The sequence below is a fragment of the Pseudopipra pipra genome, chromosome 1 (assembly GCF_036250125.1).
Source record: "Pseudopipra pipra isolate bDixPip1 chromosome 1, bDixPip1.hap1, whole genome shotgun sequence".
Lineage (NCBI taxonomy): Eukaryota > Metazoa > Chordata > Aves > Passeriformes > Pipridae > Pseudopipra > Pseudopipra pipra.
The window spans coordinates 152,536,330-152,562,999 of record NC_087549.1 but is presented as its reverse complement, the minus strand read 5'-3'; the positions used below and the strand labels follow the sequence as shown (position 1 = coordinate 152,562,999).

General features: G+C 39.3%; 1 protein-coding gene and 1 long non-coding RNA gene across 16 annotated transcripts in view; one reads left to right on the top strand and one right to left on the bottom strand.

The window, feature by feature from the left end:
* ADCYAP1R1 (ADCYAP receptor type I) overlaps positions 1 to 26,670 on the bottom strand; it is a 144,512-nt gene that overhangs the window by 54,815 nt on the left and 63,027 nt on the right. For all 15 annotated transcript variants that reach the window (XM_064639381.1, XM_064639409.1, XM_064639401.1 and 12 more), the window contains exon 4: positions 6,612 to 6,719. In XM_064639381.1, coding sequence (XP_064495451.1) covers positions 6,612 to 6,719 — 108 coding nt within the window. The remainder of the gene's footprint in view (positions 1 to 6,611; positions 6,720 to 26,670) is intronic.
* Positions 195 to 4,287, top strand: LOC135404782 (uncharacterized). Its single transcript, XR_010425723.1, has 2 exons — positions 195 to 488; positions 3,876 to 4,287. It is a non-coding gene; the product is annotated as an uncharacterized LOC135404782 (long non-coding RNA).

Here is a 26,670-nt window from a genome sequence, read left to right as displayed (position 1 = left end):
GTCTCATGGCACAGGGACAGGAAGACCCAGTGAATCATGCCTGGAAATCATGGGAGACTAGAGTGAGGTCCCACATGGAGAACATAAAGGCCAGAGTACACAGGGCTGGCACAGGTAGGACTGATGTACAGATATGATCAATAACATTTAAGGGAAATTATGGCTTTCTTCTTTTCTTGCTCTTTCTTGTCAAAGGCTGTGGAACTAGAAGTGGACTGAGGTCACCATAGCAACTGAGCATCACACAAACGTTCTGTGAACCCTTCCTATGAGTCTGGCTGTCACAGGAGCATCCATCAGAGAGCAGGATCAATGCAATTACTATTGAAGGGTCTCCAGGCTCTGAAGAGGGCAGGGGTCGTATTTCAGAGAAAAGCAAATGTTTCCCAAACCAGAAACACAAAAAAATAAGAAACATTGGCCAATGGAGATTAACAGTTATGAAATAACTCCTAGAGAAGGAAGCAAATTAAAACCCTTGCTTAAAGGTAAGAATGAATGAGTTCCCACCACACCTAAAATCTTTCAGTCAGCTGAAACTCCTTTTCCAATTATTTGAGTCAAGAGCAGAAGCACAAACAGAGCAAAGACTGTTAGTAAGGGTTGAAGCATCTACCCATGTTGCATCTGCAGTGATACTTCAATCACCTTTTACTGTCTAAGTGTTCTCCAATCTGCTCAGCAGCTCTCAGTAACTTCCACCCTTGAATTCTTCCCAAAGGAGCATGAAGTTTTTTTCCCCAAGGGCAAATTAGCTTTCAAATAATTGACAAAGGTCTTGGGCTGTGTTACAGCTTTCCCCTGGTCACTGCAGGATGTCATCTTGCACAGGACCAAGGACTTGATCTTTAGCTGAAATGCTCCTGGTCATGCTGCATATTTGAGTACAGAGGCACAAAGTCTTATATCCCCATAATTTGGTGGGAAAGGCCACAAGATGTCTTTTTTTTTTCCCGATAAAAAAACACCTAAGAGGCCTCAGCTACTTGATTAGAAATGTAGGTCCAGTTGCTATTCTTTGATGACAGGATTTTCCTCCCATTTCCCTCTGCATTGCAGAGGGACTTTGTGGTGCTGTGACCGAGGAGGTTTAATTACAGCTTGTCCTCCTCGCTTCGGAAAAGCTGGAGTAATCCCATGGCTTTCCTGCCTCTGCAAAGCCTAGGGTTGAAAACCAGCATGAAATTACTTGTTATCCAGCTGCTGCTATTCTCTTGGTTATTGGCAAGACTTATTATTTTGAACATCAGTACTTGGTAGGTATCTTGTGCCCATTCTTTGTGTCACAGTTCTTTCTAGGACTTGCTGAGCACTCAGCAACAATGACACATATGCAATCTGCAGACAGTTCTGAAAGCTGTCCAAAACCTGCATCAGGTGTGTATATGTACATGGTTTATATATAAAACTATATAAATACATGTGTATATATTAATGGTTACATATAAAACATAACCTTGCATTGAACTTGCTTCTGAATGATCTTACGTGAAATTAAGGATGAAACTAAGGTATGCACAGAGCCCTGGTTGCTTCAAAGACTAGAGAAGCTCTGATTATTATTCCAGTGATGAAAATGCTGTGGGATGGGTTTGAAAACAGACACTACTCCTTGGTTACTTGTTTTTCTTCCCTCGGTTTCCATGCAGGATGTTGAAATGCCCATCGGGGCGAGATATCCTTGAATAGAAATGTAGACCTTTGCATTGATCTTTTGCCTTTTTGACAGGCAAATGTGATTTCCAATTTGAGTCTGATGCAATGCTGACCTTAATTTCAGCAGTAGTAAAGAAAACCTGCATCCTTTACTTCAGTAGAAAATAAGCACACGATCTTCCAGAGGCATTTTGGTGTTTAGAAGGCTCCTGATCTGGTCACCTTTGTCACCTTTTTGATCTGCTCATATAAAAAAATATCAATACATAACCCAAACTAATAGAAATTGTAATTTGCAAATGTTTTCAGCAGCTTTCACCTTGGGAAGTCAATGACTTTTGTTTTCTTTTCACCCAGCTTGGGAGTTATGTACCATTTTCACAGTGGTACATGGTCAGCTCCCAAGGAATTTCCCAGGACTGTCTCCCCAGAAATGACACAGAAGGGCTTTCCACACATGAAAATGTAGCACCATTTCCCCTCTCATTAACTCTTCTCTTGTCATCTTATTCTGATTGATTAGGGATCAAATCTAAACCCAGGTAGGAGGAAAAAAAAGCCACAGATGGCTTCCCAAATCCAATTAACCCTGAATTCATAAATCCCACTGTCCATCCATGCATCTCTAGTGCAGCACATATGAGGCTTGGGGTTCTTACAGAATCAATTAATCAATTAATTAGCATAACAAAGTACTTGAGTGCTTCTCTGAGTGTTTTTAATGGGATCAGTAATAGACTATTTTCAATTTCTTGGGACAATAAAGCTTGTTGATGAGCACTGAAGTCCTGCAACTCCCACAGTAGCAACAAGCTAAATATTTTGGTTCAAAATATGAGCACAGGATACAATTCCCTCTTAAACTTTTTAATACCTGGATAAATTCTTTTTTTCTAGAGGATTTTAATTAGGAACCCTTAATCCTGGTATCAACATAGGATGGGGTTTGTGCCATTGGCAAAATTTATGTACATTTTCTCTGTCTTATATGTCTTGTAGTAATGATCTTTTGGGGGTGTAGCAGGTAGTGATCTAAACATTCTGAGTGGCTGGAAAATTCAGTAGGAGCTACTCATATTTATTATTTGGGTTTGTGAATGAAAGCATTATCCAAATGGGGAGCATATGGCAATGCTCAGAGACTGTCTCTTATCATTTGTATTATATTATGTATTATGTAGTATTTTTTTCCTGCAAATCAAAGAACTAAAAATATGCTCATTTCTGATCTGGCTACTGAGTTTCATTCAGTGGTTCCTTTGAGTAATGTGGCTTTTTTTTTTAATAGGTTCTGACTATCTAAGCTGTACAGTACAAAGAAGAAAAAAAGCACAGGCTTTCTTTCTGTAGATTTCCATTGCCAGGCAGTATCACCTCTGTCTAGAAAAAAAAAAACAACAAACCAAAACAAACAAAAAAAAAAAAAAAAAGAGAGAAAAAAAGAAAAAAAAAAAGGGGGAAGAGAACAAAGCAGAAAAAATTCTCCAGCTGGGAGAGCAGACCACTATGTCAGGGCCATCTCCAGGTCTTTCTATGTCCTACTGAAATGTAACATCACAGCTTGACATGTTTTTCTTCTTTCTTCCTTTGCAAGGATCCCTTAGAATGCTTTAAATGTCCCTTGTTCTGGAGTGGGTGTCTCTGGAGCCAGGACTGGGAAGGCACTTGAGAAATAGTGATATACAACAGAGAGGTCATGGGAGTTACAGCTCCTGGGGAAAATAAGGCTTGTGGGTATCAGTCAAAGAAATCAATGTTGAAGAGGGAAAGAAATTAATATTTAGGAACCATCTAGAAGGAAACCATTGTAAATCCCCAACCTACTGGAGTAGAAAGAGCTCAGGAATTAATATGCTTTTTCCACGTGGGGAGATTTTGAGAACGACATTTTTGTTCCCAGTTTGCATTTGAAAGGCAGGAATGAGAAATTCTGGTGAGCTGGGAGGATCAGAGAGTTGAAATGAAATTTTAGAAGGGTTGCCAAAGACACAGAATGGGATTGAACATTAGGCTTTCTGTGGGATGTTGACAGCAGCTCAAATGCTACTCCTTGGTTCAGTTGCAGTGAAGGTTAAAGCAGAACGTATTAAAACCAGCAACAGCTGGCATTTTTAGCTAAATCCATAGCTAATTTTTTGAAAAAGCCTCTCTCCAGGTGACAGTTTAGTCAGTTAACTTTTATTCTGCAGTCTCTTTTATTTTTTCCCATTTTACTGCAGATGGAAATCAGACATCCAAGGAAAGGCAATTCCTTTCTGAAATGCATAAAATGAGCAGACCTCTCCAGTGACTTCACCCATCTCAAAACAAGCATCTGAGAAGAGTCAGAAGAAACATCTTCTACAAGTTCCCATTGATTTCTAGTCACTGAACCTGAAATCCATGTGTTCACTTCAGGCTTTCATACATAGCTTTTGAATACCCAAAGCCAAGTGAGATGCCTCCTCCCCACTCTTTAACACATCCTGTGATTTCCCTTTCATTACACTGTACCCACAGGTGCTTCATAGGACAAACTTTTCAAAAGTATAATTTGAAGTTATTGCTGCAGCTTGTAAAAATGATTTATGCTCATATAAAAATTTGCTGTATTAGGAACAATTCTGCTATTAATAAATATTACTGTTGGTACCCAGCCTAGTTACATATTCTAGAAACACAGCAGCAGCCAGAGGACACTGTAACAATCCCTAAAATGTGATTAACCATGTCTTAGAAACATTAGAGTTCTCTAACAACCCTTTATTTAAGGAACCATCTTAAAAGTGGCCTTTTTTCATTAAACCCTCATTGAAACAAATAGACTTGGCTAATTAAAATTAGCAGCAATAATAGTGAAAGCTCCTGCTGATTCACCCAGGAGAGTGATTAGAGATGTCAATAATTCCACCTTGGGGTCACTGGTGCAAACCCAGCCAGGTCTGGAGAGATTTCCAACCGCTCCAGATTAAATGTTTATTTGTTTATCTAGTGAATTATGAATCTTGGGTTTGTTCCTACTGAACAGATGTCCCAAAACCCCTCAAACCCAGCCCTACACGAGGTAACAGCTGTCACTTTTATTAGTGATCCTGTGAGGAGAGAAATAAAGCAGGACATATGTTTACACTGGATGGACTATTCCTCCCTCAGGGTCAGACTAAAACATTGCTACAGGTCAAATGTGAAGTTCAGTATGTGAAGAGATCTGTAAATCCTAGACAAATTACTTAAAAATATTATTTCAGCCCTGTATTTTACAGAGGTCTAGTTAGATAGGGTTTTTTTGTTTTATATATATATATTTACTTGCTTTTCTAAAGCCTGTATTATTTTTTATTAAAAAAAATATTTTCCATTTAAAAAAAATATTTTCCATTAACAGGTAACAGTTTAATTAAGACCTGGAATAGATCCTATTAAGTTAATCTTGTTGGTGAGGAGGGAATGATCACACACTGACCTGAGGCACCAGGGTCAAGTGAAGAGTAAAGTCATGACCCCAAAATTTAGCACAGGAAAATTCCAGCTGTTCAAGAAATTAATCAACAGGATCCCCTGGGAAACTGCCCTCAGGGACAAGGGAGAAGAACAGAAGTGGCAGATGTTTAAGGATGTTTTCTACAGAGCACAACAGCAAGAAATAGGGCAAGGAAGGCAAGAGAAGGGCATGATTGAGTCAGGACCTGCTGGTCAAACTAAAGGGCAAGAATGGAATGCACAGGCAGTGAAAAAAGGGACAGGGTTCCTGGGAAGGGTGTAGAGATGCTGCCTGGTTGTGCAGGGATAACTTCTATTTTGCAGTCTCTTTTATTTTTTCCCATTTCACTGCAGACGGAAATCAGACATCCAACTCCGGGCAGTCAAACTCCTTTTTAAATTCATAGAAAACGAGCAGTCCCCTCCAGTGACTTCACCCATCTCAAAACAAGCATCTGAGAGGGGTCAGAGAAGGCACCTTCTACAAGTACCCACTGATTTCTATTCACTGAACCTGAAATCCACGTGACCACTTTTGACTTTCACGTATAACTTTTAAATATCCAAAGTGAGACACCTCCTCCCCACCCTTTAAGATTAACTCATCCTGTGATTTCACTGTGTTACACTGTGCCTGGAGGTGCTTCATAGGACAAAATTTTTAAAAGTATAATTTGAAGTTGTTGCTGAACCTTGTAAAAAATGTGCAGGGATGGGGCCAGGAAGCTCAAGGCAAATCTGTGCCTGGATGAGCTGAAATGGATGTATCTAAAAGTGAGGATTTCAGCATTCCTGGAGCTGTGCAGGAAACACTGCCTCCCAAAAACTGTGCTCTGTGTGTGGCCATGCAGAGAAGACAGATTTTGGATTCCAGACTATTAATTGGAAAAATGATCTTTGGGAAAAAGGATCCTGGGGGACAGTGATGAACTTGTTCCTCAGAGGACAGAGCTAATTAAGTGATCTGCAGCAGGCTGGGTGGGTGCTGGGAGCAAATGGACAAATCTGTGTTAATTATCAGGAGCACAAGGATGTTTCTACCTCATTTCTACAGACCACAAAAAAGCATGATAGACCTTCTGCATCTCTCCAGAAACCTTTATTTCCCACTGACTGCTCCCTGGACCCCCAGCTTGGGAGCTCCTCACACTGGTCATCTCAAGCCTCGTGTTCTCCTTAAGCACGAGCAGAACCTGCTCTGAGTTTTAATTATTTACTAAAATAAGTTCAAATTGTTTTATCCAAGACCCAAAGACAGATTCAGGTCTCATTGAGTTTAGTGAACATTCGCTTTAGAAGTTACATTTGGTGATATTTTCCTGTTGTATAATCTTTTTTCAAACATTCCCTCCCGTCCCTGTGCACACACACTCACATCTACACAAAAATATCCTGCTTTTCTATTTTCTTAACCAAAGCCCAACGGCAGTTTTTTTTTAATTTCCATTTATACTGAGGATCTAAATGAGGCAGAGAACAAAGAGAAGATACTTTACCATCTTCAGGGATGATAAATCTGAACAGTGCAGGACACTTGACAAAGACAATTTCACCCACACTTGCAGGTTTCCAGCATGTAATGTTGTCCCACATTCCTGGGCAACCTAGAGGAGAGAAGGAGGGATAAAATACATTAGTGGTGGAAATCCATTCCTTTCTTCACACTGCTATTGTGCTTTATAGTTGGTTCCTCCTTCTATACATAAAAAGGTTCTTGTTTAGAATAATAAACAGTATCAATTTCCCTGGAATAAAATAATTTTCTTTCAGAGGAATAGCATAAAACAAGTAGTAGTAGAGTAATGGCCAGACTCTACTCTTGCAGAAGGATGACATTCCTTAGTCTCAATTAAATCAACAAATTTTCCCTTAAGTATGAAATCTGCTGCCATTCAGCTACCTTTCAGAACTTCTGGATTAATTTTTAAAACTATTTACAGATCATATCTTTGATTAAACTCTATGAATTCCTGTTGGCTCTAATCCTTCTGAAATCCTTCCAAATGGGCACATTTTGGAAATTGTCTGAAAACTGAAAAACAGTTTCTGCTTCATCCTACAGCTATTTCTGTGGATATGTGAGGGAAACTCACCTCTTTAATGCTGTTTATTTTCTAAAAATACATTGTGAAATGTCCTTCCCTAGTGAAGAAATGTCTTAACATCACTCATTATCTTTACTGCAGCCTTTGTTCTACAGAATATAAACTCACAATGTCAAAAGGAGGATTTTGACCTCTAATGACAAACTGGCTTCCAAGAGGGAGAAGTCCTCCTGTAATTCTTCAAACCACCATCTTACCAGCTCACAAACCTGGAAGTGCTTATCCAGTGTGCAGAAAACTCAGAGCAATCTCTAAAATCTCCTACTGATGTTCAAAAAAATGACTTAGTGAAGGAACCTCAAATGGGATCAAAGAGAAGAAAGAAAAACTGAATCTAAGCACCTCTGTTTATTTGCATTTGATGTTGAGATCAAGCACATAATCTTACCAACTGCTAAATGCCACCAGCTCCAGGATTTTCTAAGTGGTTTACCATTAATATGCTCTGTCTTGACTATGTGCCAAGGAATATAAGATTTCAGCAAAAAATACTTCCAAGTGTTACTTCCTGACTGGCACAAGTACAATATAACGAGCTCTGGGTGATGAACTTGTAAAAACATCACAAGTGTGGGCTTCAGCAGCTCTGGTGATAGTAGCAGATTTCCCTCAGTGGAGGATGTATGTTCACAGGACTGGAATTGGCATCTTTTTTTCCGTCGTCTTCAGTGGCAGGGAATCAAATCCTGGGTTTCCTCACAAAAATATGAGCCATGCGTGGTGGGCAGAGCAGTTCTGAGGGATGTGGGGTTTGGAGAACCAGGTGGGTGCCAAATAAAGTTGTTCTGATGTGTAACATCGTGATAATAACAACGTGTTACACGTTACAAGGGTGACACATGCCAAAAAGTGGATAAATACTCTTCCAAACTAAAGGATGCAGTATCAGATTGCATTATATGCATAATATAATTTAATAATCACATAAAATCCTGACCCTGTTACGTAAAATCCCTCAGCTTTGACAGACCCAACAAAATACAATATTACTGCAGAAAAAGCTCATTAAACCATGACAGGAGCTGGAATCAAAAGGAAATCTTTTACATTTGCCCCTACTCCTCTTTTTTTCCCACCCCTACCCCAGATTGTTTCTTTTGCCAGATGAGGATCCCGTGATATGAGTGCTGTGATTCACTAGAACATTTCTAAAAGTCTCAGAGGCTGGGGTTTGAAAAGTTTGAAAGCTCTCAGGCACATGGTGGCATTATTGGGGTGTCCTGTGCAGGGCCAGGAGTTGGAATCCATGATCCTTGTGGGTCCCTTCCAGCTCAGGATATTCTATGATTTTGTGATCCTGTTTATGTACTAAAGATGGAAATCAAGATCATATTGAGTGCTATTAGAATTTATTGTCTTTTATGATAGTTTGTGTCTGTTCACACAGTAGGAATTATATTTTCCATGTAAATCTGAAGATGTTAGCAATAAGTTTACAGCTCTCTGATGTATGGCCCTCTGTGAAAAAGTAAATTATATGTAAATATCCATGTTAATGAGACATTTGCTTACAAGAGGTGCTGGAGACAATCAAAGTAGTTAATGAGATCTTTGGAGAACCACCTGTTAGCCTTGCTTAAATTAACTTTCTTATTGGAATTATTATTTCAACATCACTTGTCTTCCAAACACTGGGATAGCAACGGATGCTGCAAACCAGCCCTGAGGAATGCAAGGAAATCCTCACACTGCAGAACAGGGAGTGTAGTCACAGTATAAATATCTCATAACAGTGTGTTTGAAATTCAGTTACACCAGGTGGCTGTTTTTGTAGCAACACCACACAGAGATAAAAAATAGCCCCGTTTAAAAAGTCATTATAAGTTCATTGTGCTAGAAAACACTGATGTGCTGACACTGGGAGAGAGGGGGAAAGTAGCAGCAAGTCAAGTAATTTACCTTAGTTACTAAAATAGCTGAGTGATGGAGATTGTAAAGAGTTCACCACCAATAAATTGTCTGATCCTGCTTGGAAAAGCAGATTGGAAACGTGCAATTTAGAAGAGCAAAGAAAAGGATGACAAAAAAAAAATAAAATTAAATGGAATAAAGGCCAGTGTGTACAATCTCCCTGCATTTGTAAACCATGATAACAGCCAGAAACTCCTGCTGGGGGAAATCTGCCCACGGAAATCAATGTGACTTGAGTGTGAAACTGCCCAGCAGGGCCCCCCCTGGCATGGACAGGGTGTCTCCACTGCCCTGTGACGTAGGGATGCCCGAGCAGGCTCTGGAAGAGGCAGCTCACACACTGCAAGCAGAAAGATACAGCTTCAAGTGGGCAATTTTGCTAATTTTTAGCATGTTAGAAATCAGTAATAATAATTAAAAAAAATAAGTTTTGAAGAATAAGATTTCGTGTGGGCCAGAACGAAGAAAAAATTATTACAAATAGGGGTCTTGCTAATGGATGGTCTTGGAAACAAAACAGAATCACAGAATCATTAAGGTTGGAAAAACCCTCTAAGGTCATCAAGTCCAATCCTTAACACAGCACTGCCAAGCCCAACATTGAACCACGTCCCCAGGTGCCACATCCACATGTTTTTGAACGTTTCCAGGGATGGTGATCCCACCACTTCCCTGGGCAGCCTGTTCCGATGCCTGAACACCCTTTCAGTGAAGAAATTTTTCATAATATCCAATCTAAACCTCTCCTGAAGCAACTATAGGCTGTTTCCAGAAAGCACAAATCCTGCCTTCCCTTCCCATCTATGCACTGCAACCTGCAGGCTGGAATTCAGTTTGGTAAACATTGTGGGATTCATCTCAGATAACATAAGTGGAGTACTAATGCTGCACTTATGTCCTCTTTGTAACATGGGCAGAAAAGTGCTCCAACTTGCTTAGTTACCCCTTCTTTGATGACTGGATGATCCTTTGGGAGCCAATATTCCTTGCTGCTGACTTTTGAGGAAACACAAAATGATCTTTCAACTACAGGATTAGTCCAGATTGGTTTAACTTCAGCTGGCTAAGCCTTACACTTTTGCCCTGTTCAGCCAAGCAAAGTTTCATTTGTAGTTCATGGAAAGAGTCTTTCTAGACAGGGATAATCCCATTTTAAGGTGGCAGCCCAGGGGAATCACCCTGTAAGGTGGAGTTGCATCTCTCCACTGGCTACACTCAGCAGGAGGAGGTTAAGAACTAGATTAATACATACATCTGCCTTTTCAATGGGTGAAGTTTGTATTCCTTACAGGGTCTAGTTGGTGTTTTGGAGTAGACATGGACCAACTCTTCCCTCTGGACACAGTGGCTGCTTATGAAAACCCCCGTGATCAGTCCCTACATCTCTGTCTCAAGCTTCCTCTTGTAACAGTGAGGTAAAATTCATGTTTAAATTGTGAATTCCCTGTGACTGGATCCACCATGCACTTTTACTTCAAAAACCAGTCTGATTTCAGCTGAAGCACAATGTGGATTTTATATGGATTTCATGTGAAGCCCATGACATTCAAGTTTAAATTCAACATTGTTGAAGCTGAGGGAGGTGCCTCAAATACCTAAGGATGGATCTGACCTGGCAGCCACTGAAAAAGAACAGCTCTTTCAAAAAAAAAAAGGCCATATTTCTTAACAAGGAGAAAACTTTTATGGTGTTGGTTTTTTTTTATTTTATTTTTTTATTTATGATTGTAGAATTTTCTGATGAATTTTTAAAACTAAACCTAACACCAAAACCATTCTGGTCACTCTGCCTCCATGGAGATCCACACAAACCTTATTCCCATCTTTCATTTCCAATCAAGTCTCTTGGAGGAAAACACTCTGTCTCTAACCTGCTACTCCTGGCAGCTGAAAAGCTCCCTCTTGCCTGAAGTTTCTGGACAAGCACCAAGAGATAAAAAAAAAAAAAATAAATAAAAAAAATTCAAAGCAAACCATGCTGGCAGAAGAGCAGTGATAAACAGCTCTGCTGAAAAATTGCTTATGGTCCCTTATCTTCCTTTTCTCCCCTGTCTAGGGCTGTCTTGAGAGTCACAGTTTGATAGTGGGTAGATAAAAAAACCCAGATTTTAGGCAGTCCCATAGTTGAAGTTCACTGAGCTCAAGGAATGGACCTCGTTTTAAATCAGCTGAGGATAAAGCCTGTTATCTTTCACCAACAGTCACTGTGTCATCAGGACTGTGTTCAAACACTTATTTTTTATAGATCTGTGTCCTGTTTTCTTATGGTGCCTCTACCATCGTACCCTCATTTACACTCTGTATTTAAATCCTCTTTGCAGTCTCCACAACATCCTCCCGTGTCCTTATCCTGCCCTGGTGAAAAATTCTTCCTCTCATCTCTGTCAAATTTTTTGGCAAGAGGAGATGCAAAAGCAGAGATGTGTTTTTTTAGATGGCAAGGCCATGTGTGGTAACTCACTGCTCACTCCTTCCCTGCTCCAAAGACAATGGGTAACTCCTCCCTGACTCCTCGGTGACAACTACTGCTTTGACATCTTTTTTATACTCAGCACAACATTTTCACAAAGCAGGGGAGTGAAAAAAAGTGGAATGACAGGACAATGGACAAAGGGATTTATGGATTCACAAGCAGAGGAAAGTGAATGGACAAGAATTTGCATACAGTTTGTTCCCTTGGCAAATCAAGGAAAAATGTAATTACATAAATGTTAGAGTTCTGTATTTTTTATGTAGGGAAATAAAGGCTTGAGATGAAAATCCATCCTTCTGGCTTTACAGCATTCAGTTTGATTTTCAGTTCCTCTGCTCATTTATTAGTTTAAAATATCACCTTCAAGGTCATATTGCCTTCAGGAGAGTAATATCAAAGGAAATGTAATGCTACAAGCCAGCATATTAAACTGAATTATGTGGTGCACAGTAACTTCTAAAGGGCATCCTACATATAAAGCCTTTCAGAGAGAGGGGGAATAGGAGATGGGTGCTCTCTGTTCCTTCATAAATCCTGCTAAATACCAAAATAAATAAGAGCTTAAGCGTGGCCTGGGTGTGGGGCTTGGATTTTCAAAAGTAATTGACATTTCAAAGTGCAGGTATCTTAGAGGAGTTCCTATTACAGGAATGGGGTTTCTGGAGGTGTTTGGGGTCAGGCAGCAAAGTGGGAGCTCTGTCAGATTCAGCCACGTGTGTTCACAGCCCAGAGAGCCAAATTCTGGGCTGCACCAGATGCAGCATGGGCAGCTGGGCAAGGGAGGGGATTCTCTCCCTCTGCTTGGCTCTGGTGAGATCCCACCTGGAGCACCACATCCAGCAGGACAGATGTGGAAATGCTGGAATGAATTCAGAGGAGACCAAGGAGATGCTCCAGGGGCTGGAGCTCCTCTGCTCTGGAGCCAGGCTGGGAGAGCTGGGGGGGTTCACCTGGAGAAGAGAAGGATCCAGGGAGAGCTGAGAGCCCCTTGCAGGGCCTAAAGGGGCTCCAGGAGACTCTGGACAAGGGCCTGGAAGGACAGGACAAGAGTGAATGGCTTCCCACTGGCAGAGGGCAGAGTTAGATGGGATATTAAGAGAAAATTCTTCCCTGTGAGGCCCTGGCACAGGTTGCCCAGAGAAGCTGTGGCTGTCCCATCCCTGGGAGGGTCCAAGGCCAGGTTGGATGGGGCTTGGAGCAACCTGGGCTAGTGGGAGGTGTCCCTGTCCATGGCAGGGGGTTGGAATGACATGACCTTTAAGGTCCCTTCCAACCAAACCATTCTATGATTCTATAGATTCTTTTGGAAGTCCAGACTGTAAGAGAGTAGAAATGCAACATCAACTGAAGATCCAGAGTAAACTATAAAAAAAGAAATACACTCAAAAATGGAGAAAAACACTAAAGGAAGACATTCTATATTGGAAAAGAGAATAGTTGATCATGCATAAGCAAAAACCCCAAACTTATTCCTTCCTTTAAATGTCACATATACAAAGCAGGCATGAAGGACTGAGAACAAGGGAAAGATGAGCAGAGAGAAGGGAAAGGTTCTTTTTCCTTCCCACTTGTGCCCCTGATTAAGTCTGGAATTATTTCAACAAGGTGTATTCATGCTTTCATCGTTTCATTTATACCAGTTATTACATTAAGAATTAATTTTTCTGTTCAAGTTTTGTTACTGGTGCACTGAGATGCTCTTGGTATTAATTGCCCTTACCAGGATGATTGTTACAAATGTAATTCCAAGAGAAGTTCCACGTTTCTTTTACAGTGCGTGAATTAAAACAAACAACTGTGGGGGGCACTGCTAGAGGGTTTCTAATCCTCATAAAATCACAGAATCATGGAATGGTTTGGGTTGGAAGGGACCTTGAAGATCATCCAATTCCAACCCCCTGCCATGGGCAGGGACACCTTCCACTAGCTCAGGTTGCTCCAAGCCCTGTCCAACCTGGCCTTGGACACTTCCAGGGGTGGGATATTCACCACTTCTCTGGGCAATTTAAGATAAGTTATCATCTGGAGATGTGTCTTTTCTTCCCTGATTAGAAAAGGCACCAAGAGAGAGCCCAAGTTTAGGCTTAAAACAGCTGGAATTAGAGGAATTCCACACGTATAGTCCAAGTGACTCTGCTGGAGTGGTGTGTGAAGAACAATAAACTGGGATCAAACTCACCAGGAAGTTGATCCACCACAACATTTTCCATCCCCTTTCTTTAAATAACTGCTGTCCCTGTATGAAGTTACTCAACACTATATTAATCATTATTTATGATTATTTAGAATCCATTGTTTATGCAATGATACTTAAAATAGCACTTTCTACTGGTACAGCATTATCAGCAAAGTGAGTTGTTTTATGGGATGACATTTTCAGATGTACTAAGTGCAGCACTGTTTGCAAAAACTATTAAAAATATCAGCTTAATTTATGAAAGAGAACATCAGAAACATTATTTGAGATATTTCACTTCTAATGCACCAAGTTAATCACAGATTATATTAAAAACTAAAAGGGGAAGTACCCAAAACCCTGAGGTTTTGGAATGGAATGATGGATTTTCAAGCATATTATTTTTATAGATAAACATTACACAATTATAATAATATTATTTAATTAGAAATTTAATATATGTATTACTATAAATAGACAGTTATTGCATATTATTTCCTAAATACTTATAATATTATATAAATAGTAATCATATGTATTGAATCATACTTATACATTATATGTTTTTATATTATATTTTTATATATTATATATTTTTATATTGCAGCTATACTTATAAGTATTATAAAACATTTTACAAAATATAGCATCTTTATGAAATATGCTGCATTTTATAGCATTTTTTTTCCTCGAAGACTTGATACAAGGGCAAAGATCAGCTTTTAAATTACAGCAGCTGCTATTTATAATTGGAGAGGTGTAAACTCTTCTTCTCCTTTTAAAGCTGTTTAGCTCTTTACAGTCACAGGATATTTATTTCTAAGCTCACACTCACTGCTGTTCTTGCATTGATACCTGCCAAGAAAACCTCATCCAAGAAAACCTCCAGAATCCTTTAAGTGCTGCCAGCCAATTGGCCTTAGGTGAGCTTTGAAGAGTTTTAAAGGGGAAAACTTCAACTTGGCAAAATCTGGGAACATTTCTTTGTCTAATTATGCACCAGAGTAAAAAGCCAACGAGCTGTGAAATTGAGAGGGGTTGTTGCTTTTTTAGACTTTCTTTAAAAAACAATAAAAAAAAGTTTGGCTGTTCCTCCCTGAGAAAGTCACCACTCTGGTGTTCTGGAGGCAGAGAGGCTCTGTGGGATTTTCTCTCTGAGAAAACTGGGAGATTTGACTCCAGCACTGCTGGAGGATGGGATGACACTCACAAGCTGCCAGAAGCTGAGCCAGTGCCAAGCTCACCAGCTGCAGATAATCTGGCATTGTTCAGGATATGGGATGTGGGAGATCTGGGGGTCTTGCCTGGCAGCAGCTGGTGCCCCTCATTCCTTTATTGTTGGAGCAGCCAGAACATCATCCTCCTACCCCACCACCAGCCCTTCTGACTCACTGCCCCCTTCTGAGGAGGAGAAGGCAGCATCCTGTGCTTTAGCAACTCTATCTTTCTTCAGTTCTCCAAGCTGAGACAGATGGGAAAAGGGAGGCTTTTCCATCAGTGCCTTGCAGGCTTTTCATCCATCACAGGGCCATGAATTTTCCTCCTTTCACAACTGGGCTCAGAGTAATTTCTGGGAAGAGCATGATAAAACACAGGCTGAAGGGTACAGAGTTAAGGCAGAGTTTGAGAAGAAACCAAGAGAGTAAGAACCATAATATGTGTTCCTCTTCCACACAGCCTTGGTCAGACCCTATCCAAAGGGATCCTGCACTTCACAGGCACAGCCTGCCCATAAAAAGGGATTTCCTAAGGACAACAGGGTGGAGCTTGTCTTTCTGAAAAGTTTCAATCAACAATATTGGCTAAGCCTACAACTGGTTGTGCTGATGGAGGAACTGGATAGAAATAAATAAATATATATACATAAAATATTGTACATATAATATATTCCCTCCACAAGTACTAATGTGCCTCACAGTGAACCCTGGCTTTCAGCTAAGGCTGTAGGTAAGGAATCTTTCCAAGCTGGGTGGCTGAACTGTTCACTGCCACTTTTGCAACCCCAGGAGGGATATTTGGCCCATTATGAGTTTTTATGGGCCTGTGAAGGAGACATCTGTAAGGATCACTGGGATAAACAGTTGCCATGGAGACAGAGAAAGCAGAAATTTTTTCAGACTGTCTTTTTGGTGTTTTGGAGTCTGCATTCCTTTGAAAATGGAGAGATGATTTCATTGCATGGAAGAAGATGAGGAGATTTAATAGCAGCTCTCTTGAGCCATGAGGATTCCCAGTAATAAATTCAGGGCTTCAAATCTTTTCTGTCTCAAAAGAAAAAAAAATGACAATGTCTTTCTTTGATCGGTTCATTTCTAACTAATCTCACAGCAGCACTAAAGTGGGACTAAAATGTGACACAAACCTTGAAACAGTGTCTGAGTATGAGGTCATACTTCAGTCTTTCAAAATCCCAGCACAGGAGAACAGGATTTTCAATGGGATTTATTCAAGCAAAGCCTGAGGTCAATAATTGCCCAGTCAATAACATTTGTCAGGAATTTTGTCTTGTTTCTAAAAGGATAAATAGACAAAAAAAAAACCCCAGGCAGACACTGAACAACTGAAAATAGCAGCTGACCTCAAGCTTATATGATTGATAATTTCAGAAGTTTTATTAAATTATGTTACACATATGGTAAGATCCCTCAAAAGGAATTTACAAATTATTATTATTATTATTTTGGTTTCAGGCTGGCTCTTTTTACAGCTGGAAAACAGACCCAAACAAAACACAGTAAGTGGTGACATTGTAAATTCTGACCCCTGTGCTCCCCACTTTCTTGCTTTCCTGGTGTTTATAAATACAGTTCTCTCAGTGGAAAAGGCAAGGCTGTAGTAGAAGATAACTTATAACAGAACCTGGGCCAAATTCTCTCCTGATATAACCACAGTGACGCCAGTGTGGATACTCTGGAGAGGCATTTGTTCCTTGTTTACTCCTCCAAACCTTCTGAGAATGAGAAATGACTGAATTAAATAACTTAATTTCTTCCAGCGTGCAAAATCCATAATCTCTCCTGGAAATTGTTCTAGTGGTGACTCAAACAATTCCTTATTAGAGCCCATGGGATCTTATGATCTACTGGAGGAAACAAAGGAAATAAAGACATTACAACAAGCCAGTTCCTACCCTGGGAAGGGGCATGTTAACATATTGCATTTTATACTCCTCAACAGGAGATAAACACTGTCAGGGTTTAACAAAGGCTGTCTCCTGGTCTGTGCTGAACTTCTCTGACTGCCCTTGATGTGTTCAGAGAGTGAAAAAGAATACTGAAAATCAGCAGTGACCCAGTCTCACTAGGACTACACAAAACTGGGAATTTTGGTCAGTGTGACAGGGAATAAAGAAGGTTGGTGAAAATACAACGTGAAAGGTATCAAGAGATGAAAAAGGAGGTGGAGTGCTTGAGGAAGGAGGATAAAGAGGGTGCTAGGGAAGCTTGGAGAACTATAGTGATCATTCATAGAATAGCTTGGGTTGGAAGGGACCTTGAAGATCATCCAGTTCCAACTTCCCTGCCATGGACAGGGACACCTTCCACTACCCCAGGTTGCTCCAAGCCCCATCCAACCTGGCCTTGGACACTTCCAGGGATGGGACAGCCACAGCTTCTCTGGGCAACCTGTGCCAGGGCCTCCCCACCCTCCCAGGGAAGAATTTCTTCCCAATATATAATCTAAACATCTCCTCTTTTAGTTTAAAATGGTTCCCCCTTGGCTATCACTGTCTGCCTGTGTAAGAAGTCACTCTCCTTCTTTTTTTATGTGCCCCCTTTAAGTATTGGAAGGACATTTCCATTTCCCTGGTAAGGAGAAGTGGAGCAGTGAATGCTTTTTTTTTTTTTTTTTTTTTTTGTTGGTTGGTTGGTTGGTTTGGTTTGGGTTTTTTTTTAATTATTTTGGTTGTTTTTTTCTGTGTGTGTGTGTGTGGTTTTTTTGTTTGTTTGTTTGTGTTTTTTTGGTTTGGTTTGTTGTTTTTTTTTTGCAGAGGGAAGAGGGGAAGAAATGGAATGGAATGTTGTCTGGGAAGGAGCCACCAGTGCCATCACACCCAGACCAGCTCTATCACCAGCAAGCAGAGACATATAAATTTAATCCCAAATAAAGTGCACCTGTACACACTGCCCAAAACTCTACATTGGATAAGCTACAAAACACAAAATCTCCCAAAGGCGACAGTGAAGTAACAAAACTCCAAACCCCATAAACATCACAGGAGAAAATGTAATAACTCTTTCTGATGTTCAGGTCTGTGAAACACAGTAAGTGAGAATGCCCAGAAAACCACAGGAAGTGGCCACAGGAGGGCCCAAAATTGCAGCGGTGGTAATGCAAAACCTGAGCCACTGGAGACAAGATAATTCCCCTTTGCTTCCCTTTGCATCAGAACAGATGTGTTGGATCTGTCTTTCTTTGTCTAGAGGATGGAAGGACACAAGAAGAAATGAGAAGGGGCTGCCAACTCTACCTGACAATTTATGGTACAGGAATAATATTGTCAAGAACATACAGAGAGATGTATCAAACCTCCAACACTGCTGGATTAGTCACTGCCTCCATAAAAGCCATCACAGTATCATTTCAGGAAGAAACATTTTGGAAAGAATGTGGATTTTAACCATAATTGGGGAAAAAAAGGTCTGCACATCCTCTATTTCCTTTTGCTTACTCTTGCAAGTGAAGAGTTAATTCCAGAAGAGCCAATGAATTTCTGCATGTAAAGCTACTGTAAGTCAGAGACATTGATCTAGGGAATTTATGGATGAGTTAAAAAAAAAAGTGAAGAAATTTTAAGTATATTATTCCTTCTCCCCCTCTTCTTACTAGAAATAGTTAAAGATATAGCAGGGACAGAAATTGGTCTGTGGTCTTACTCACAAATGTTTGGGGCCAGGTAATTCACTCCCATCTGAAGTAATTGACACAGTGAAAATTTGCATACATATAATCAATATTTTTTTTTAATGGTGCTCCTTATTGGAATGCAGAATAATTATGGAAAAATAGAAAATAAGCCTAAAGGGACACGTGGAGTTTGTAGGGATTATCCCTTGTACCCAGGCAAAATAAACCATAACTAAAATATCTAAAAGTAATTTTGAGAGTTCTCATTGTCTGTGATATTCTTATAAGATGGACAAAGCACAAGAAAAAGTATATTACAGGGCCCAATTCTTCATGCTTGAGTTATAAAGATCCAGAAACTTCTCTATTTTGCAATCATGTCATAATTTATGGCTTGCAGGGGTGGTGATAACATCACTGCCATATATAAAGACAATAACAAATTTCTTCCTGATATTCTCAGAGTGAATAGGGCAGACTTAAAATTAACTCCTGATTAAAACCTCAGTTAGATGTAGGATTTTTATTTATTTATAAATACAAGTGTGTATTTATACAGCTGTAGGTTTATATTTATAGATATATTCAGATTGATTAATCTGCCTGTTTAAGGTACATGTAGAAGAAAAATTAGGAAGCACACAAAACACACTTAATTTATAACCTAAACGAGAAATCTCATTCCTGTGAGCAGAAGGCTCAGCTGCTGTAATATACCACAGGAAATTTTCTTTGTCAGTTCTCAACCTGGAGTAATAAGGATAAAAAAATCAGGAATTCTGATCTCTCCTGCATGAAGACAATCATGGAATAGTCCTACTGACCGGGAGCTCTGTATTTAATTTTGTTCAAGCTCATTCAGTTATGATAACAGTGGGTTCTGGTTCAGGCAGTTTGCAGGTCAACAGAGAAAGGGCAGAACTGTATTAACCATTTGGCTTTCTGGCCAAAAACCTGGAGCAGATTCAAGTCTTGGGAATAAAACATGTACGACAATCCTTCAGCACATTTTATTAATTGTTTGTGGTCATTATTTCAATCTGGCTTTGCTCTTGGCATATGGCTTGAGAATACCCATTATACACCCTCATTATTGGGTTTTTTTCTCTCCTAAAGCATTTCTTTGTGTGTTGACTTCTATGTCCAGTGATTTTTCCACTCAGATCCTGGTTAGTGACTCACTGATGGATTATTCTGACCTGGCCTTTTGTTTGGGTTGGGATTTCTAGTTGTGTTGTTTTACTCTGCTTCCTTCGATTTGTTTTCCTGCAAAGGACACAAACCAATCGATTCCAGCAACTGTGTGAGCAGGAAATGTATGGCTTGATTACCAAAAGTGCTCTGGAAGGCTGAAGTGGCTTTTAGGGTAATCAGAAAAGCAAGGAAAAGGATCAATAAGAAAAGCATCTGCAGGTGCTTGTCCACAAGATTCAAGTATCTGGGCTTGAAGAGGGAAAACTGCACCATCTAACTGATGTTGAATTATTTGGGTAGGGTTCCCACTTGGTTTACTCAAAAAAAACCCAAACCAAAACAAACAAAAAAAAAAACCAAAACCAAAACAAACCAACAAACAACAAACAAAAAGCTCTACCAAAAAACCCAACCCAAACCCTATCAAAAAACCAAACAACCCCAAAAAACCCACAAGCAAAAAAACCCTACAAAAGAACACAAACAAAACCCAAAGAAACCAAAACCCTACCAAAAAAATCCCCAAATGCTAAAAAACCTAAAAAAGCAAAAAATCAACCAGCCAAAAACCCCAAGCAAAACACAAACAGAAAACCCTACCAAAAAACCACCAAAACAAATCCTACCAAAAAACCCCCAAAAAACAAAACAAACACAAAGCCCTACAAAAGAAAAACCCGAAAACCTACAAAAAAACCCCAAACAAACCAACCAAACCAAACAAAATACAAACAAAAAACCCTGCCAAAAAACCCCCAAACCCTAACAAAAAAAACCCCACAAAAAACAACAAAAAACCCCCAACAAAACAACATTAAAAAACCCCAAAACAGGAACAAATCAAAAACCTTACAAAAAAAATTCCCCCTGAAAAAAAACCCAAAGAAAATAAGCAAAAGAGAAACAAAAAACCCTACAAAACAAAAAATCCCAAAAGCTTAACAAAAAAAAAAAGCAAAAATAAAAACTCCCAAGAAAACAACAATAAAAAAATCCCAAAACATGAACAAACAAAAAACCCTACCAAAAAATCCTTAAACCCTACCAAAACAACTCACAAAATAACAAAACAAAAACCACAATCAAAACACAAAACAATTACAAAAAAACCCAAACCATAAACAAAAACAAACTAAAAAGGGAAGCAAAAAGACAAACAAAACAAAAAACCTACAAAAATCTGACAAAAGAAGGAAACACGAAGAAAAAAAAAAACCTACAAAAAACCCCCAAACCCTACCAAGAAAACAAACAACCAAAACAAAAACAAATAAAAAACTCTACCAAAGGAAGACCCCAAAACTTACAAAGAAACAACAGAAATCCAAACAAAGAAGCCAGACAAAACACAAAGAAAAAACTCTATCAAAAACCCCTAAATATTAAAAAACCAACAAAAATCCCATAGAACAAAATAAAACACAAGAACGCTACCAAAAAAACCCCAAACCTACAAAACCCCCCAACAAACAGAATAGAGCACAAATAAAAAACCTACAAAACCCCTCAAACCATACAAAAAAAAACCACAACAAAAAACCTCAACCAACCAAAACAAACACAGATAAGACAAAACCCTACCAAAAAAACCCTAAAAAATCCAAAACAAGCCAAAAATCAATCAGCCAAAACAAACAAAACACAAACACAAAACCTTACCAAAAAAAATCCCCAAGCCCTACCAAAAAAACCCACCCAAACCCCCAACAAATAAAACAAACAACACACAAACAAAAAATTCTACCAAAAAAACCAAACTCCACCAAAAATCCCAAGAAACAACAAAACAAACAAAACACAAACAAAAACCCTACCAAAAAATGCCAAAGCACCAAAAAATCCAACACAAAACAACCAACCAAAGAAAAAAACACAAACAAAAAAATCCTACCAAGAAACCTCAAAGCATAAAAAAAAACCCAACAAAAAACCAACCAAACACAAACAAAAAAACCAAACCAAAAAAACACCCCAAAACAAACCCCCAAAAAACCAAAGAAAACAAACTAAAAGATGAAAAAAAAATCTATTAAAAAACCTCCAAACCCTACCAAAAAAAAACCAACAAAAAGGCCCTAAAAACCAAAACAAAATACAAACAAAAATCCTACCAAAAAATACCCCAAACCCTAGAAAAATACAACAAAAAACAACAAAACAAACCAAACAAAAAAAGTACAACCCCCCCCAAAAGAACCCTATATAAAATAAATTAAACCCCCCAACAAAAAAACCCAAACGAAACACAAAAAACTCTACAACCCCCCCCACCTCTTCAAATAAAAATCAACAAAATCTCAGCAAAACAAAATAACCCCAACAGAATAGAAAAAAAAACCTTACCAAAAAAACCCCAAATCCTGCAAAAAGACCCAAAAAACCAACCAACCAAAAGAAAAAAAAATAACAAAAGATCAAGAAACCCCAAATCCTACCAAAAAAACCCAAACAAAACCCAACATAACAGAAAATTAAAGAAAACACATACAAACAAAAAACCAACTGAAAACCTCCAGACCCTAAAAAAAAACAAACCCTACCAAATCAACCAAACAAAACACAAACAAAACCCTACTAACCCCCTGAAACCCTACAAAAACAATCCCCCAAAAACACCCAACAAAACACAAGCAAACAAAACACAAACAAAAAAACCCTACCAAAAACCCCATCAAATTGTACTGAAAGAAGCCCAACAAAAATCTGACAAAACAAAAAAACCCAAACAAAACCCAAACAAAAAAAATCCCAATTAAAAAAAAACACTGAAAAAATACCCCCAAATAAAAAACAAAACCAAAAAAACCCCACAAAAAATACTTCAAACCCTAAAAAAAACCAAACCCTACCAAACCAACCAAACAAAACACAAACAAAAACCCTACTAATCCCCTGAAACCCTACAAAAACAACCCCCAACAAGCACCCAACAAAACACAAGCAAACAAAACACAAACAGAAAACCCTACCAAAAAAACCCCACAAAATTGCACTAAAAGACCCAAAAAAACCCCGACAAAACAAAAAACCCGAAACAAAACCCAAACAAAAAAAACCTATGAAAAACCCCAAGCACTGAAAAAAAATCAAATTAAAAAAAAATCACAACCAAATGAAACAAACAAACACAATCAAACAAAAACCCCACCAAAAACCCAATCAACCAAACCCAAGAAAAAAAACACGAACCAGAAAAGAAAATAATTGTATATGAACTCTGAGGAAAGAGGAATTCCAGGAGTGGGAAGTGGAAGAGGCAGCTGAGCTCTTGGAGGTTATGGATACGCCCTCAGTGGGCTCAGTTTGCACGTTAAAGCACTTTAATTTAGGTTTTTTAATATGCAAACTGGGTGGAAATCCCTGTATCCATCACCTGGCCAAGGAGCCCTGGGAGCCCAGCCAGCTGATTCAGCCAATGATTTCTGTGTCTAACATCCAGTGATGTAACTGTGCCCAAAGGAGCCCATTTTTTCCCTGAATCCAGAGCCCTTCCCATGCTCCAAATGCCTGTGGAATTCTGTGGGAGCTGAGGTTGGATTTAGAGCACAATTACACCCGGAGAAGGGAGAGAGCTGTTCCTGGTGCTGCAGCAGAACCTCCCTTTGCTGCCTGAATATTTGCTGCTCTTATCGGGCTGAAAAGTGTGTTTACCTAAAGAATTTTCACCATCTTAAAGATGTGGCTTGTTAGGGATCAAAACAAGCTATAAATATATTATTAGCTGGAATGTGAGTCTGTTTGGATGTTTCCACATGGCTTGAGGCTCGAAAATATCCGTGTTAAAAACAAAAATGCCTCCAAAATACGTGTTGACTGTGTGGTGCAAGAGACAGGTAATTACTTTGCTTCGTCTGTAAATCATTTATAAGACATTATCTATTCATTGAGCTGTCAGAATCACGAGTCTTCGTGGCATCCAGGAGCAAAATTCGGAATGGAAAAGAGAAAGAAAGAGCATTTATTTTAACTGAGATCAATTTGAAGCCTGGTTGGCAAGTTTTTTTTTAAATTCTATTCCTTTCCAACTATTTTGCAGGAATAGTGGATATATTTGAAAAAAAAAAATGGACTCCAATGTTTAATGTTCCTGTAGATATGAAATGAGGAAAAGACTGATCACATATCAATAGGGAAGAAGGTCTACTGTCTTACTTCTGAAATATCTTAAATTAACATATTATCTTAAAATAGTTATAAAAGATGGGCTGCTCAAATCAACAACTTTTCCCTCCTTTTTCTTTCCTTTTTTTTTTTTTTTTTGCCATGGAGGAGGAGCCTTTATGTCCACTTTGAGCAAACATTCTGCTTTCAGCCCCCTAAAGTGAGATTTCTTTCACCTTTAAACTTAAGAGATATTGCTAAACTGTTCCTGCACCACAGAATAACCAATTTCTGTGGTGGAATTCATATTAGAAAATGAAATCTCAAGCTGGGAAGCAAAACAGCACAGGCCAAGTTAATTTGTTTTCTAGCATAGAGGGCAAAATTCTTCCCTCTGGAATGAAATATTAAGCTTTATGACCCCCCAAAGCAAAACATGAGAGGAGGAGTTTTTTCCTTCATTTTTTTTTACAAAAGGCTGGAAAAGTTGCATGAGAGAATTTTCCCTTCTTACTTTCCTGTTCCTCCCGTTTCATGTAAGGAATTTGAGGAAGGAATTGCACATTTTCTTTCCCTCCCTTTTCATCAGGAGCAAATTCCCATTCCCGCCCTGAGCCAACAGAGCTGGAGAGCAGCTCCTGGACAAAGCCAAGGATGTCCCTTCCCCACCCTCACCCTCCCTTGCACAGGAACTACAATGAAGATTGGACATGCAGTCCTTGCTGTCTTGTTCTTCCAGTGATGGAAAAAAAATAGGGCTTAGTAAGATCTGAGGGAGTTGATATTTAAGGTGGAATCACGGAATGGTTTGGGTTGGAAGGGACCTAAAAGACCATTTAATTCCAGTTCTGCTGCCATGGGCATGTGAGATATGAACAGAAGTTACTTTGTGCTTCTACTTTTGGAGGTAAGTAAAACTGAATTACCTCATTTCGGCCACGGTGAGATGAGTATATACAGATATTTTTTCTACCACTTAGCAGAAGGAGTATTTAATAACTTGTTATAGTGCTGTAACTTGCTCGTCCATCTGAAGATGATTTAACTTACTGTGCTTCAGTTTTATTTTGCTGAGGAAAAATCAATATGCAAAACCTGTCAGGAGTCCAAATTATTACACTTATTCGACTGCATGTATTATTGAGTAGGCAGTTCCCTGTAATGAAGTTCTTGGCTTAAGTTGGGGAGGTATATTAAGAAGTAGTGGATGTAGCTCAGAATAAGCTGCAACAAGAAATGAAATTGTACAGTTGGGCAGTTTTAATCACCGGCCACCTCTGTGAGAATGAAAATCTCACAGAGATTTTGATGAAATCTCATAAGAAAAAAAAAAAACACTTCATGGTAAACAACAGGCTAAGAAGACTCTCTTGAGCCTTTGGTCTAACAACACTTGATCCATGACTAGAGTTTTCCAAGTGATCCTAAAATACATGCAGATACAAAAAGCAGGGATTCTAAATATGCAAAGTGTAGGATGTCAGAATGTTCCTCCAGAAGTCCAAATGGTGGTGAAAAGGAAGTGATTTTTAGGTGGGTACAGGAAATCTTCCAGATGAAGTTTTTAACAGAAAGCCATTGGAATTTCTTCTAACTCGTTCTTGTTCCCAATATGTTCCCTGTTCTCCCACTAGTGGTCTAAGCACAGGCAGCCATTCCCATTAATGAAATAAACACCTGGAAAATATGCTTTCCAGGGTGGGATCCAACTGACTGATTGATGGCCAACATCTACATTTCAATAACCCTCAAAAACTTTTGTGGGAATAGAGAGAAACAGGCAATCCTAGAGAACAATGTCTCTCATTGGAAAGTAGATGTTTGAAATAGGTTTGATGAGTCATTCCCTCAAAAAGCCAGCTTTTGTCCATTGGCTGGGAAGGCAGCTTTGGGACAACAGCCAAGACAGGAAAACCTCTGGCACAGGAACATCAAGATCCAGGAGAAGAACTCCATGTTATCTCACTGCAAAAGGCAACCCCCAAACCCACCCTGATATGGTTCTCATCTTCATATCAAGGTACAGAATAAATAAGGAAGTTCAAACAATGCCTGATTATATCCCATAAAAGAAAATCCAACCGGTTCACTTCCTAAGCCTGTTAAATCTACCTCCAATGAGAGAGTGAATGAAGGATTAAATAGAAATGGAAGGAAACTGCAGGATGTTTGGTGGCTGCCGTTGTCACCTGTACAATGACAGACAGGGTGATCCCAGTCTCCATGGGGAAGTAAAAGGAGGATTCTGTTCGTGCTGCTCCACAGGAAACCCCAGGCTGGTGCATTGCTTCCCACACACACTTCTCCTGGAAAAGCTTTGTGCATTCCATAAGTTCACAGCCCTGCCAGCTGTGAAAAACCAGTGTCACACCTTTGTCTCTGCTCTAGTGACTCCAATCCCTTTTGTGCTCCTTCCCAACACAAAGCCAGAAGGAATAAGGATCCTAATTTTCACCACCAGCAATGGGAAACATCATTCCAATGGGGAGCTATTGTGGGGTGGAATGGAAATGGGCTGGTTTATAGGAGATCCTTCATAATTCCAGGGTGATAAACATGTCCCTAACACAGGCAGGAATCTTTGTTTCAGTCCATAGTGGTAAATTCACTGGCCATACTTAATGAATTAATTAGCTACAGAAGCCCAAACCTGAGGAATTACGGAAAGGATCAACATTTGTATTTTGTCTATATTAACTATTAACATGTACCAGTATCTTTTACACCCTTCTAGGCTTTCATAAGAT